The 15,083-nt window shown below is 45.2% G+C and overlaps 3 protein-coding genes across 3 annotated transcripts in view; all 3 read right to left on the bottom strand.

Annotated features, from left to right (window-relative positions):
* The window catches only part of prr13 (proline rich 13), a 359,338-nt gene that overhangs the window by 217,574 nt on the left and 126,681 nt on the right, over positions 1-15,083 (bottom strand). The gene's annotated exons all lie outside the window — the stretch shown is intronic.
* On the bottom strand, positions 1,234-5,201 carry LOC129435900 (uncharacterized). Its single transcript, XM_073875804.1, has 6 exons — positions 3,567-5,201; positions 3,245-3,448; positions 2,714-3,100; positions 2,518-2,582; positions 2,129-2,382; positions 1,234-1,358 (listed from the first exon to the last, which is right to left on the bottom strand). Exons 1-6 carry the CDS (start codon positions 4,939-4,941, stop codon positions 1,244-1,246), a joined length of 2,400 nt encoding a protein of 799 aa, XP_073731905.1. The 5' UTR covers positions 4,942-5,201; the 3' UTR covers positions 1,234-1,243.
* On the bottom strand, positions 10,339-13,961 carry LOC141369573 (uncharacterized). Its single transcript, XM_073876470.1, has 5 exons — positions 13,447-13,961; positions 11,926-12,592; positions 11,609-11,830; positions 10,684-10,932; positions 10,339-10,532 (listed from the first exon to the last, which is right to left on the bottom strand). Exons 2-5 carry the CDS (start codon positions 12,590-12,592, stop codon positions 10,339-10,341), a joined length of 1,332 nt encoding a protein of 443 aa, XP_073732571.1. The 5' UTR covers positions 13,447-13,961.

Here is a 15,083-nt window from a genome sequence, read left to right as displayed (position 1 = left end):
GTGAAATTTTTAAGGAGCTGGAGGATTGTCATTTCCTGTTTTTTTTTCCCCATAACCACGTCCCTCCAGCACAGCCCTCCATTCAGCATATGACTGAGTCTCAGTCTCTTTGCAGTACCAGTTGCCAAAGTACTGAAGATGTGATGGTGGCTTTCTCTCTTTGTTGCACTTTCTACAAAGAATAACATCTGTCTTCCTCACATATTTGCGTGTGACAGTTCCAGTGTCCTCCCTCATCTGTTTTCTCTTCCTGTACTGCTGAGTGGAGTAAGGTACAGCTTGACTGGATGTTTGTGTCTGAGCTGATGGTGGCATAGCAGAAGGTAAAGGTACATTAAAGAACACCACCTGTGAAGTTCCAGGCACTGAAGATGATGTATCTACAACTGTCGGAAGCTGCAGGGAGGGCAAAATGAAAGGCAGAGAGACGGGTATTGCTGGTGCAATGATAGGGAGTCTTTGATGTGATGGTGGTGCCTGGGAGATGGCTGGAGGTTGTGACCTCCTCTTGAGTTTTGCCTCCCCAGCAGTGTTTCTTGGCAGGACAAAAAGGTGAGGCTCAGCCAAGCTCCCTGGAAATAGGTTCGGCCCTTTCTGCAAGTGCCGCAGGAAGCTTCTCAGGTCCAGCCATGGGTGCATCTGGGAAATTGATACCCTGCTTTGTAACCCCCACATCCTGTGACTTGTCACGCTTGGAGAACCTGGAAAAACATAAAACAACCAGTATTAATAAACATTTAAACAAAAATAAAAAAGTGCTGTGATCATTTACTGTTTAATCACGACTATAATGCAACAGCATTACACAGCTGATATCATATAGCAATTGATCACACCCTAGTGTCATGTTGCTTTTGTAAAATGACTACTTTCATTGAAATTAACATTGGATTATGGATTCTTACAGTCTGTTAAAGACCACGTCGTAAGCAATAAATCATATCTTTCATAATAGAAAAGTAAACAGAAGTTGGACTCTTGTTGATTTGTCTCTAGACCCGTCAAAGCACCCACAGTTACATTCAGTCAACCGTGTCAATTACTTAAAGCAGCTGAGGGCTATACAGAGGGTTCATGTTTTGGTATAGCGGTAACAATGCTAATTTACTCACCAGTCTGAGATTGTTGAAGCGTTCATCTGTGGAAGCTGGATGGTGGTTTCTCTCATCACCCTATCATTGGTGTGGATGCACTCTCGGATATGTCTGTAGACCCGTGCAATCATTGTGAAGCGGGTGACCCTCTATCCATTAACACGCACCGCGTTTTGGTAGAGAGCACAGAGCCTTATGAAGATGCCCTCCACCACTCTGTTGCAGTCAGGCCTCTGTGCAGGACTATGAGGCCCAATGAAACACCTACAAATTACAGCAGAATACATATTATTAATGTAAGATTGTTTTCAGTGTGTGAACTTTTCTCTGTTGAAAATTTGTGACAAAAAACTGTTCTAAAACTCAACATTTTAAATAAAATAAAAAAACCATTAAATTGTACAAAAAAGTAATACTTTTGGTTAGTAGCCTTATTTTTTAGGTTTAATTACACAGAATTCATGATAAATAATGTATTCCCGTGTGCCCCGGCCCCCAGTTTGAAAACCACTGGTCTAGATGTTAATTTTTAATACCTGTGCAGAGTTATGTTGTCTTGTTTGTTTTCTGGGTCGATGTTGAAATATCATATCAATAAATTAGGTATCAACTGTTTTACTGTGTTGTGGCATTATCACAGCTTTGGACAAAAAGTGTCTTAAACTGTTGTTAAGACACTTTAAGACACAGTTAATCCAAAAGTCTATGAGAAAAATAAACTGGCTTTTTTGAGAGGGTCAGCCAACAAAAATATGTCATCCCTGTGACACTCTATAATGACCCCAGTCTGCGTTTTTTCAATGATGTATGGTTAGAACTGTGTCCATAGGAATGTAACTTACATAACATAAAATCAGCATTAAACGTAAATCACAACTAACAATTTTTGTTATATCTAAGCCAAGTATGAATTTAAGAGGCTGCAGGAAGATAAGCTAGTCATAATTCGTCAGGTTTTACTAAATATATATCTTTTTATAAAAATCAAAACCCTCAAACAAATCAAAACCCTGTATTTGCTAAATTTAGCATACCTTCTGGTGCTCTCCACACCTGGTGCCACATTCTTCTTACTGGCCCTGAATCGTCCCTGTTTTAGGTTGGTTTGGTGACGTGGCGAGTAAGTGGTCTTTTTCTTATCAAACTCCCCCAATGCCTGCCATAGGTTGATGATTTGATCAGACTCTTCTCCAGTTAAGGCCAGACGGTGTTCTCTAAGGTTGAACAAATACTCTGCCAAGTCCTGCACAGCTCCATAACCTTCAATATTATCGGGTCCAACACAATCCTAAAATGAAAGATCATTTAGCAACTTTTGAAAGCACCAATGAATACAAATATTCACATGAAAGCACAGCCAACATAACCCAGATTTTGTTTGCATACATGTATATGTACATTAAAAAAGAAACCGTGCCCTTACATCATGCGAAGGGTTCTCTTCAGATGTTGGAAGGTCAGTTTCTGTGGACCCTTGGTTACCTGGGGCTACATGAAAAAGGTAAATATTTAGTTTACATTTGTATTTATCTTTCAATATGACAAATATTCATTTAGAGTCATTTAGAGTTAGTGTGACAACAAACAACTCTCAATAAAAATACTTTGATAAAACTCACAGCTATGTGCGCCAGGAGATAGTGCTGTCTGAGTGTGCAGTGAGCTGGAAACAGAAGATGTGACTGGTATTGGAGGGACCACAGACAGTGATGACGTAGAGCTGGTGACAGGAGATCTCACTGGTGACACATACAGTGATGACTTGGGTCTGGTTGCCGGAGGGGTTGAAGATGATGCTGCAGACACTGATGCTTGTGAAGCAGCAGAAGGTATCCGCTCTGTGTCAAAGGTGGGGACGGTGATGTCTTGAAACTCCTCAAGTTCATCATAAGCTTCCTCCACCTCTATAGCAACCTCAGTGGTCTCAGACTCTTCAATGGCCAACCTGTAGTCCTGCAGAACTTTACCAGTTTGCTGGTAAAGATACTCTACTCCGATAAGTTCACCTTTAAAATATTAAAACAATGACAATTAGATAATATACCAGAATATTATATTATTACTCTTTATTATAACACTGTTTGTGTGTGTGTGTGTGTGTGTGTGTGTGTGTGTGTAATTGTCACCAAAAACAACAAACAGTTATCTACCAGTGTACTTTCTTGGCCCAACATAAGGGCTGATTTTCATGCCCATGACCTCCTCTGCAAGAATATTGGCAGCATGACGGAGAAGATGACTATAGGAATGTGGCTGCTGCTCATCAGTTGTTGCTGCCACAGCCCGGTCCTCATTCCACCTTGCAAGTCCATCCAAAAGATACGCCTGAAAAAAGGTGTCACTTGCCAGCGTGCCTGTACATTAAAAAAATCATATAAATACATAAATAACTGTTCTTGCTATTCTCATAATTATTTCAATATATAATTAAGTAAAATCTTATTAAAAATTTCTGTGACTAAAATTACTTACCTGGGATGAATCTGTTGAGGTGCAGATGAAAAGACTCCAGCGAAGTAGAACCTCTGGCACAGCGGTAAGTTGGCAGACGATGCCCTCCCTTCATTAAAGTGCCCGTCTGCATGTAGAGCTGCACACCTTGAGGATCCTGGATGCAGGCCACATGCTTTCGCTGGGACTTTATGATCTCACTCATCCGGGCTGAGTTTATTAAAGGGACTCCCAGAGTGTCACGACCAGCATCTCCTTCAAAGGCCTGAATGAGGCTCTCAATCATCGTCAGGGTCTCCTTGGTCCCACGAGTGGTTCTCCTGCAATGTAGGGCTAGCTCGCTACGGCTGATACGGCGCAGTACATCAGCTTCAGATGATGGTCTCCAGTCAGCTTCTAGCTCTGCACGCTTTGCCATCTTCAGGGCCGTCAGGTCGTCCTGGTCCCACATGAAAATACAGTGGCTGAGGCGACTCATAAATGTGGCATATAACGGGTGACAGTCGGTGGTGCAACCCACAGAAAATCTCCTCATAAAGTGCCATATATCCAACCGGATGGTCATTTGCTCCCACTCTTCAAACATCCTCCTCAGAAGAGTGTTGCCACAGCAGTCTCGGTCCACATACAGGACCTCGGGAGGAGCTACCCCAGCCACTCTGTATCTCCTAATGAGGCCTTCAATCATTGGCCCAAGACCAAAACCCTCACTTGCTGTGAGCACGGACATGATCACCTGTCCATGCTCATTTCCAACATTGGTTGCCCAGGCAGCGGTGCCATAGCTGGGTCCTGCTAGTTTTCTGGCTACTTTTTTTGTGGAATCCATTTTTAAGATCCGACCATATTGTGATGTTATAGCGGCCTTGATCTCATCCAGCCGTTGCAGGACATCCTGGGCATAGACCTGCATCAGCCACCGGTGCTTAGGGACAGAAGGCATTGGAGGAAGCGGTTCAAATGTCACAGGCAGTATCAAGCTTGATGTGACAGCACTGGCAATCCCCTTGCAATCTGTAAGATATTGGACTGTTTTTTGCAACCAGACCTCAGCATGACGCTCCTGCAGCTTGCGCTGGATCTGGCTGCTGCTGTTTCCCAGGCCTCGTTGACGCATCAAACATACTACCTGAAAGTCACATGCAAGTTTTGAGGTTAGAATGCAGGGGAACTGCACTCTGTGGCCAATGTCGAGTTGGGAGACGATATCATGGCTCCAGCTGATGACCTTTCTCTTACATCTTCGGCAGGCCAGGTACTCAGATGCCACAAAGTACACACTATTTAAAGCAATCACGACCCTGATCTTTTGATGCAGGCCAGCTGAGGTCAGAAGGTCTTTCTGACAGTCTGGATGTGGACAGGTCAGCTTCAATTGCCACAGCTTTCGTGGCATCCAGAGCAGCAGTGTTATGATTTCGGTCTTATTGGCTGCTTTGTCTTTGTTTCACTATGTGTTGTGTTTTTGTTTTGACAGCTCCACACGTGCGCGTCTTCCACCTGGTGATCTCATTACCTCTGACTTCTCTCACCTGCGACCCGCACCTGATTCTCATTATTGTCCAATCCGGTTTGATTTAAATTCCCCTCGTTTCCTTTGTTCATTGCAAGTTCGTCTTTGTATGTACCTGCCCGCTAGCTTGTCTAGTTCTAGTCTTGTGTAGTCTGTTTACCGTTTCTTGTTTTTGAATTATTCATCCGAGCTCTCTGCTGCCTTGTCTCCAGATTTCCCTATCCTGCCGTCAGTCTCTCCCGATTGGTGTGTCTCAATCATCCTGCTGAGATCTCTCTGTTTGTGGTCTCTTCGAGCGCTGCTTCACACCGTCCGCTGTCCAGCCGCAGTGCGCTTTCGGGCGCGTAATTCTGCGCATCCTTCGGACCTCTGCAGTGCGCTGTCCAGCACGGATTCTGCTGATATATTGACCGCCTCTCTCTCTCTCCCACCAGGAGTCTCTCTCTGTGCCCTGTGAGGATTTCAACAAGTGTCTATCAAGTGGATGTCCTTTAGTGTTTCCCACTCTGTGACTTTCGCATTTACACATACACATACACACTGTTACATGAAGACATCTATTGATTTATTATACATACCTACTGATTCAAAACATTAAAAACCTCTGCATTGGGATCCTTGAGTTGTGTCGTTCATAACAGGACGAACTTGCCAAGTTATGGATCCCGCGGAGGTCGATGCCCTCCGATCTGCTCTCGCCCAGCAGGGCTCATGGTTGGGTCAACACTCGGCCCGTCTCACCACCACGACACAGGAGGTCGAGGATTTATCCACTCGCATGTCCGACCTTTCCTCTCGCCTTGACCAAGTGCGGCAGAACACCTCGCAACCTAGTCAGCAGCATGAGACGGAGCCCCATGCCTCAGCCCCACCACCATATGATGGCGATCCTGCATCTTGTCGAGCGTTTCTGTCACAATGTTCCTTAGTCTTTGCCCTCCAGCCACGCCGTTATGCTTCTGAGCGCACCCGGGTTGCTTTTGTCATTACTCTGCTGACTGGCAAGGCTCGTGAGTGGGCTACAGCTGTGTGGGATGCCGGCGATCCTTGCTGCCGATCCTTTGATGAATTTCGCGAGGAGATGGAGAAACTTTTTGATCGCTCCGTTCGCGGGGATGCCGCTGCGGCTCGGTTGGCACATTTGGTCCAAGGAAAGCTCTCTGTCACCGAGTACGCCATCAAATTCAAGACCTTAGCGGCTGCCTGCCACTGGAATGAAGCTGCTCTTCGAGCGCAGTTTGTCGAGGGGTTGACAGACGGACTTCAAGATGAGATCGCTATTCACGATCTTCCCTCCACTCTGGATGCCATCATGGATCTTGCTCTTCGGATCGAAGCTCGGAGGTTGCTTCGCAGTCAGCGCCGTTCTCTGCGACAACGTGTGTTTGTGGATGAGACTTCCATTACTTCCTCGGCCCCTGTGTCACCCCCAGCCGAGTCGGAACCCATGCAATTGGGGCGCATGCGCCTGTCACAGAGGGAGAGAGAGAGGCGGTTACAGAATGCCCTCTGTCTCTATTGTGGAAAGCCCGGACATTTCGCCAAGACTTGCCCGTTAAAAGCCGCCGCCCATCAGTGAATACGGGAGTCCTGGTGGGCGCCACTTCTTCAAAACTCTCCCCTGTTTCCAGTACCCAACTCCCCGTCATTGTGTCCTTCGCTGGGCGTGATCATCCGTCCACTGCCCTTCTCGATTCTGGCGCGGAGGGCAACTTCATTGATGAAGCGCTGGTTCGCGCCTGGGGTATCCCGGTTGTCCCTCTCCAATCCCCTTTGGATGTCTGGTCCCTTAAGGGGCAGCAGATGGCGCGGATCACACACTGCACTTCTCCTGTGAGTCTCTCTGTGTCTGGTAATCATCGTGAGGAGATTGTGTTGCATATCCTTCATGCATCTCTATCTCCTATTGTTTTAGGGCATGGATGGTTAGTGCAACACAACCCTCACGTTGATTGGCAGCATAGTGTTATCTTGTCTTGGTCTCAGTCTTGTCATGTGTCATGTCTTGGTTCTGCTGTTTCTGGTTCTGTTCTTTCTCTTCCTCAGGTTCCGGCAGTCGATTTGACCGGGGTCCCGGCGGAGTATGCGGATATCGCTCAGGTGTTTAGTAAAGCCCGGGCCACCTCCCTTCCTCCTCACCGGCCATATGATTGCGCTATTGATCTCCTCCCCGGCACTTCTCCGCCTAAAGGTAGACTTTATTCATTGTCGAGTCCTGAGAGAGAGGCTATGGACCAGTATATTAATGATGCTCTGCGTGCCGGTCTCATCCGTCCCTCCACCTCGCCCGCAGGGGCGGGGTTTTTCTTTGTTGAAAAGAAGGACGGCTCCCTGCGTCCTTGTATTGACTATAGGGGATTAAATGACATTACTGTTAAGAATAGATACCCCCTTCCTTTAATGTCTACTGCGTTTGAGCTTTTGCAGGGAGCGCAGGTCTTTACTAAACTAGATCTACGCAATGCCTATCATCTGGTGCGTATAAGAGAGGGAGATGAGTGGAAGACAGCATTTAATACCCCTACTGGACACTTTGAGTACTGCGTTCTGCCTTTCGGGCTTTGTAACGCTCCCTCAGTCTTCCAAACTCTGGTGAATGATGTGCTGAGAGACATGATTAACAAATTTGTCTTTGTGTACATAGATGATATTCTCATCTTTTCCCCCTCTATGCAGGAACACACTCAGCATGTCCGCCGAGTCTTACGCCGGTTGTTAGAGAATAAGTTGTTCGTTAAGGCGGAGAAGTGCGAATTCCATCGTAAGTCAGTTTCGTTCTTGGGTTTTGTTGTTGCCCCAGGTGAGATCCGTCCCGACCCAGCCAAGATCAAAGCGGTTGCCGAATGGCCAGTCCCCGAGTCCCGTAAGGATTTATTAAGATTTCTGGGCTTTGCCAATTTTTACCGGCGATTTATCAGAAATTATGGTCAGGTTGCTCAGCCTCTTACTGCTCTCACTTCCACTAAAGAGAGGTTTGTCTGGAATTCTAGTGCTCAGGAGGCCTTTGATAATTTAAAGTCCCGGTTTATCTCTGCTCCTGTTCTCTCTATTCCAGATCCGGCTGCTCAATTTATTGTGGAGGTGGATGCTTCGGATGTCGGGGTAGGCGCCGTTTTGTCTCAGCGGTCTGCTAAGGATGGCAAGGTGCATCCCTGTGCCTTTTTCTCCCATCGGTTAAACCCAGCAGAGCGAAATTATGACATAGGTAATCGGGAGCTGCTGGCGGTCAGACTGGCTTTGGGTGAGTGGCGTCACTGGTTGGAGGGGACCTCGGAGCCCTTCCTGGTCTGGACGGATCATAAAAATCTCGAATACATCCGTTCAGCCAGGAGGTTATCTTCTCGTCAGGCTCGTTGGGCACTCTTCTTTGACAGATTTAACTTCACCCTCTCGTACCGGCCCGGTTCTAAGAATACCAAGCCCGACGCTCTCTCTCGTTTGTTCGAAAATCCCGGTTCTGATGGGGACGAAACCATCCTCCCTGAGGGGCGGGTGGTGGGTGCCCTGCGCTGGGGAATAGAACAACGGGTGAGACGGGCCGGCCGGGAGGGGGAAGTGCCAGAGGGGTGCCCAGCGGGTCGATTGTGGGTACCGAATGCGCTTCGCTCCGAGGTCATCCGGTGGGGTCACGAGTCCAAGTTTGTTTGCCATCCGGGGGTTCGGAGAACGTTGGCTACCGTACGTCAGCGTTTTTGGTGGCCCTCTATGGGTCCCGATGTCAGACAGTTTGTGTTAGCCTGTCAGGTTTGTGCCCGCAATAAGGCCTCTCATCAAGCCCCTATTGGTCTGCTTAAACCGTTACCCATCCCCTCTCGTCCTTGGTCACATATCGCCATTGATTTTGTAACCAATTTGCCTAGTTCTAAGGGAAACACTGTTGTTTTAACCATTGTGGACCGCTTCTCCAAGGCGGTTCATTTTGTCCCTTTGCCCAAATTACCCACTGCCAAGGAAACTGCCCAGGTAATGATCGAACACGTCTTTCGCTTACATGGTCTGCCCACAGACGTTGTTTCAGATAGGGGTCCTCAGTTTATTTCTCGTTTCTGGCAGGAATTTTGTAGACAAATAGGCTCCACAGCTAGCTTGTCTTCAGGGTATCATCCTCAGACCAACGGGCAATGTGAACGGGCTAACCAAGATTTAGGTAGAGCTCTCCGCTGTCTGACATCGCAATATCCGAGCTCCTGGTGCCAACAGTTACCCTGGGTTGAATACGCCCATAATTCTCTCCCTGTTTCTTCCCTTAACATGTCCCCTTTTGAGGCGTCCATGGGGTTTCAGCCCCCTTTATTCCCGTCACAAGAACCTGATGCGGTGGTTCCGTCTGCTCTTGCTTTTGTCCGTCGTTGCAAACGCACCTGGAGAAAAGCTAGATTTACATTACGTCAGGTTTCCAGACGAACCAAAGCCGCGGCCGATCGTCACCGTAGAACCGCGCCCCGCTTTATCTGTGGGCAGAAAGTATGGCTTTCGTCCAAGGATTTACCTCTCCGTGAGCCTTCTCGCAAGCTGGCTCCACGATTCCTTGGGCCATACAGCATTGTTAAGGTTATTAATCCCGTGACGGTCAGGCTCAGATTGCCCCCAGCACTCGGTCGGGTTCACCCAGTTTTTCATGTGTCTAAACTGAAGCCTGTGTATTTTTCCCACCTTAATCCTGTTCCCTCTGCCCCCACCCCTCCCACCCCTCGGCTTATAGATGGTGCCCCTGTGTATTCAGTTAAATCTTTACTGGATGTGCGTCGCCGGGGTAGGGGATTTCAATATCTCGTAGACTGGGAAGGATATGGTCCGGAGGAGAGGTGTTGGGTACCGGCCCGGGACATTCTGGACCCTGGGCTGATAGAGGATCTCCGTCGGCGACGGGGTGAGCCTCCTCATGGACCGCCCGGTGGCGGTCGTGGGGGGGGAGTCCTGTTATGATTTCGGTCTTATTGGCTGCTTTGTCTTTGTTTCACTATGTGTTGTGTTTTTGTTTTGACAGCTCCACACGTGCGCGTCTTCCACCTGGTGATCTCATTACCTCTGACTTCTCTCACCTGCGACCCGCACCTGATTCTCATTATTGTCCAATCCGGTTTGATTTAAAGTCCCCTCGTTTCCTTTGTTCATTGCAAGTTCGTCTTTGTATGTACCTGCCCGCTAGCTTGTCTAGTTCTAGTCTTGTGTAGTCTGTTTACCGTTTCTTGTTTTTGAATTATTCATCCGAGCTCTCTGCTGCCTTGTCTCCAGATTTCCCTATCCTGCCGTCAGTCTCTCCCGATTGGTGTGTCTCAATCATCCTGCTGAGATCTCTCTGTTTGTGGTCTCTTCGAGCGCTGCTTCACACCGTCCGCTGTCCAGCCGCAGTGCGCTTTCGGGCGCGTAATTCTGCGCATCCTTCGGACCTCTGCAGTGCGCTGTCCAGCACGGATTCTGCTGATATATTGACCGCCTCTCTCTCTCTCCCACCAGGAGTCTCTCTCTGTGCCCTGTGAGGATTTCAACAAGTGTCTATCAAGTGGATGTCCTTTAGTGTTTCCCACTCTGTGACTTTCGCATTTACACATACACATACACACTGTTACATGAAGACATCTATTGATTTATTATACATACCTACTGATTCAAAACATTAAAAACCTCTGCATTGGGATCCTTGAGTTGTGTCGTTCATAACAAGCAGAGGATGGCCAAAGTAATTCTCCAAGGAAGGAGCACTACTGGTCTTCAGTGGTACCGGTGGAGGATACCACCAAAGTTTGTCCACCCTGTTATAGATCAGCTCAGGACGGCCTGGTGCAGCCCACCTGAACAGGGCCTTGGATATCCACCTTTGGTCTACTTCAGGCAGGGTGTGTATCCATCCAGCTGGAAGACAGACTCGTTTTGCTGGAAAAAAACATAAACACTAATTCACATTGTTGCACCAACAAGGCTTCAATTAAGCCTAGAATTTGACAGACAGTTTAGAGCTAATCCAGGGTTTGTTGATCTTAGTTTAATTTTAATTTGACTTGTGTTGCACTACTTCAATTTAAACACAGATTAACAAATCTTAGATTAAAACCTTAACTACACCCTTCATCTGTGATTTATTTTGTCCGCCACGATGAATTTGCTGTAATTAAACAGCAACAATGTTGACGTTGTCATTCAAAAGAAAATAAACAGTTTATGCAGGCAAAGGTAAAGTCATTTTTGTATTATAAATCACTACCTACATGCATCGGAAATCTAAAGGGTTGATTCAAAATAATAACATTTGACAATCTATTAAAACAGTCTATTGTATTGATTAATGGAGCAATGTGGCAGGAAACAAGCTCAGATATTGTGATATAATGCTGTGCCAGCGCATTTGTCATGCATAATCTAGGTTTAATGTAAAATTTAAACCTGGATCAAAATGATAATTTAAATGTAACCCTGTTTATTTTTAAACAAGATTAAATGTTTGGGCCTAATCCTTGTCGGTGCAACCCACCCATTGTTTTACTTTACTTTATTATGCCTGTAAAGGAAACTTCAATATTTTGTTATATGTTTTAAATAAGTATAAACGTACATGCCACATGTGCCTCCTCAAACATAGTTGCCTCTGCCAGCAGTGTGCTGTCATCTATCTCAGTGGACACAGAGGGGTGGGTTAGGGTGGCGGAGGGCCCTGCGGTGGCTTCAATGGACACAGTCGGGTCGGTGAGGGTGGCTGTGGGCCCTGTGGCTCCCTCAATGGACACAGTTGGATGGGTGAGGGTGGCAGAGGGTCGTGCACGTGCCTGGGCCAAAGCTACAAAACAAAACAAGGGACAATTAAACATGACTCCTGAACAGCAACAAATACTAAAAACAAACCAAGTATTTTACACATAAATGTTTGCTTACAAGGTGTGGTTTTGATGGGGGAAACCATCCTTTTTATGGTCTTGGTCAGGGTTCTTTGGTCAGGCAACTTCCCAACCAAGAGGGAGCGTAGAGAGGCAGTGGAAGCATGGGTGGTGGCAGCGTGCTGGGTGGTTGCAGCATGCTGGGTAGGTGCAGCGTGCTGGGTGGGTGCAGCGTGCTGGGTGGGTGCAGCGTGCTGGGTGGGTGCAGCTTGCTGAGTAGGGGCATCGTGCTTGGAAGCTTTTGCATCATTTTGCTCTTCCTTCATAGCAATGGCAATTTTGCCAGAAGGAAAGAGCTCAATATACTCCCTGAAACTCCCCTTGTTGTGGGCATGTTCTTGAGAGTCTTTGCTGCCTCCTGTGGGGTCCCTCTTCATAGATGCAACCAGGTAAGCAGCATACCCTAGTGCATTTTCTGCAACCCACCTGAATGTTTGCCCACGAAAGATACCAAACTGGATTTCAAAGAAACCCAGCAGGTGCTTTCTGTTAGCTGGATCTCCATGGTGCTGACTTAAGCTTTTCTTGGCCTTGTCCAGCACAGCTTCCGGGGACAGGGGTCTTGTGTAAGGCTTTCCTTTGTTGGCTTCCTTCACCTTTGCTGCTTCCAGTGTGTCCGAAAGATTCAGGCTGCCATCAGCCCGTCTCCTGAAGCGAGGCTCCATCTGAATTAAAAAATGAAGATATAAATATTACAGAGAAAAAGAAAACACATTTGGTAATCCAGCTGTGTAAATTACATTACTATATGGGCAATTCCTTACAAATGCTAACCTTACCATGAAACATTTTTTACCAAAGATTTTCACTGCATTTATTGCTTAGATGTCAAAAATTGGTGGTTTTTATACCCGTGTGAGGTCTCTTTCTTAAAGATTTTAAAGAATTTTAAGTATGTCTTTTTCATAATCATATAAAAACCATTTCAGAACTGTCACATCCATAACAGTACATATTCCTCTTTAATGCACACATGAAAATTACATTTAAATGCATTGTTTTTGTTCTAAAAAAAGGGTCATCCCTTCTCCATTTGTTTTGTTTTTGGCTTCTGGTTTGTGCATAATAATTCACTGAAATCCTACAAATGTTTTCTCTCAAAAACGTGTGTCTTTTTTCACTTCCATAACATTCATAACAGTCCCTCATCTAAAATAGAAAACTTGTGAATAGATTGATATTATTTTGATGTCTGATAACAAACATATTGACTCTGACTATTTATATTTCATGTTTTGACAAAAAAATCACATTTATAACGCAGAAACTGCATATATTTACTCATGATCACCTTACAGTGTTGATTTTTATTATTCTATGTATATAAATATGTATATTTTTCCAACAGATTCAAAATGTTAACTAACATATCAGCATTATATTCCAGAGTAAGCTCTAATAACGTTAAAAGTAAAGCATTTAACGTTAAATCATGAATTTACAATTGATTTAGATAAAACAAGTAAGTTTAGCATCAAAATACACTTAAAGGTTCTAAAAATAGAAGCATGTAACTTACTGTGTACGAAGCTGTAGTAAAGCTGTAGTAACTTACAGTTATACTTTATTGCTCTGTGAATCTATAAAACATACAGATTAACTTACAGTATAACAATTATAACAACAACATATAAAATAACAATTGATGTTTAATTAAAAGTTTGTATTAATGACCTAAATTACAAAGCTAATGTTAGCCTGGCTAACGGTACAGGTGTTTCGTTTAAAACAATTAAAAATTTGCTACTGTACTAAAAATAGAAGCATGTAACTTACTGTGTACGAAGTTGTAGTAAAGATGTAGTAAACTGTAACGTTATACTTTATTTTGATTACTCGGCAAATCTATAAAACATATAAGTTTGATTACAGTAACGTTATAACGATTACAACAACACACACATATATATATATACATATATATAAAATAACAATTGACGTTTAATTATTAGTTTGGATTAATTACCTAAATTACAAAGCTAGTCTGTGCTAGAGGTTTTTCGTTTAAAACAATTTAAACTATTTGCTACTTTATTTTTGTTGACAAGTGACTTACCTGAAGATGTTTCTCCGGTCGTAATCCGCAAGCTCTGGGGGGCTCTTGACGTTGATTGGTCAATTCTTGGTTGTTACTAGCAGACAGGTTCATGATAGCGATACGAGCGCTGATTGGTCATTGCATGCGAATCTTGGTTTCAGCCAGGAGCGCTGATTGGCCGTTGCTTGCAAATCTTGGTTTCAGCCGGGAACGCTGATTGGCCGTTGCTTGCAAATCTTGGTTTCAGCCGGGAACGCTGATTGGCCGTTGCTTGCGAATCTTGGTTTCATCCGGGAACACTGATTAGCCGTTGCTTGCAAATCTTGGTTTCAGCGGGGAACGTGATTGGCTGTCATAACCAAGAATAACCACGACTTACAGGTGGCAGGGAGAGCTATCCGGGCTCACTCCTCAGTACCAGGGCATGACCTCTCATGCCTTCTATGGTCTGATAATGTTGGCAGTCAAGGTTGGGATTTCTTTATCATGACCTGTTCATTACTCATTGGTCTGTGGACAGAGTAAATGTTACTAGAATGCCAGAATGAGCCGGCACCTGCTTCAGTCTTCTAACAGAGTCCGCAAGAGCTCTTTAAGGGGAGAAGTCTTGCTTTAGCTTGAGACACTCTTCTCTTGAGGAAAAAGCAGTCGTCCTCCAAAACGTCACCAGAGAGGCAGCGTTACTAAGCTGAAGGAAGTGTAGGTGTGTCTGCGTAACATGATGAACTGACTATTAAGGGGGCCCAAGATAAAGCACGTGTGACAAAAACGTGACCCTGCCTGTGAAAAGCCAGCTAAATCATTTTTATGATTTGCTCTTTTCTCCGCAAAATCATCACATATGACGTAGAGAACACTCGACAGGTAAGAGATCTTCACCAGAGGTTTACTCATTATTCGCTGTCTATTAGGAAAAGCATGAGTGCAAAACATTTTTAAATGAATTAAGGACAACAATCCAGGGCAGGGAATTGTGGTAATTGTGAAAACAAAAGGGTGGGGCCTTAATCCTTAACATCAGGTTAGGATCAACTCGATTAGCCACAATGCACATCATTTCTAAACAAAAACCTGTTCCAGCTCTTTTTTGGTTTCATGTTGTGCGTGCTGTATATGGA

The sequence above is a fragment of the Misgurnus anguillicaudatus genome, chromosome 14, assembly GCF_027580225.2.
Source record: "Misgurnus anguillicaudatus chromosome 14, ASM2758022v2, whole genome shotgun sequence".
In the NCBI taxonomy this organism is placed as follows: Eukaryota; Metazoa; Chordata; class Actinopteri; order Cypriniformes; family Cobitidae; genus Misgurnus; species Misgurnus anguillicaudatus.
Note: the sequence above shows the minus strand (reverse complement) of the source record. Positions and strands in the feature narration are given on the sequence as shown.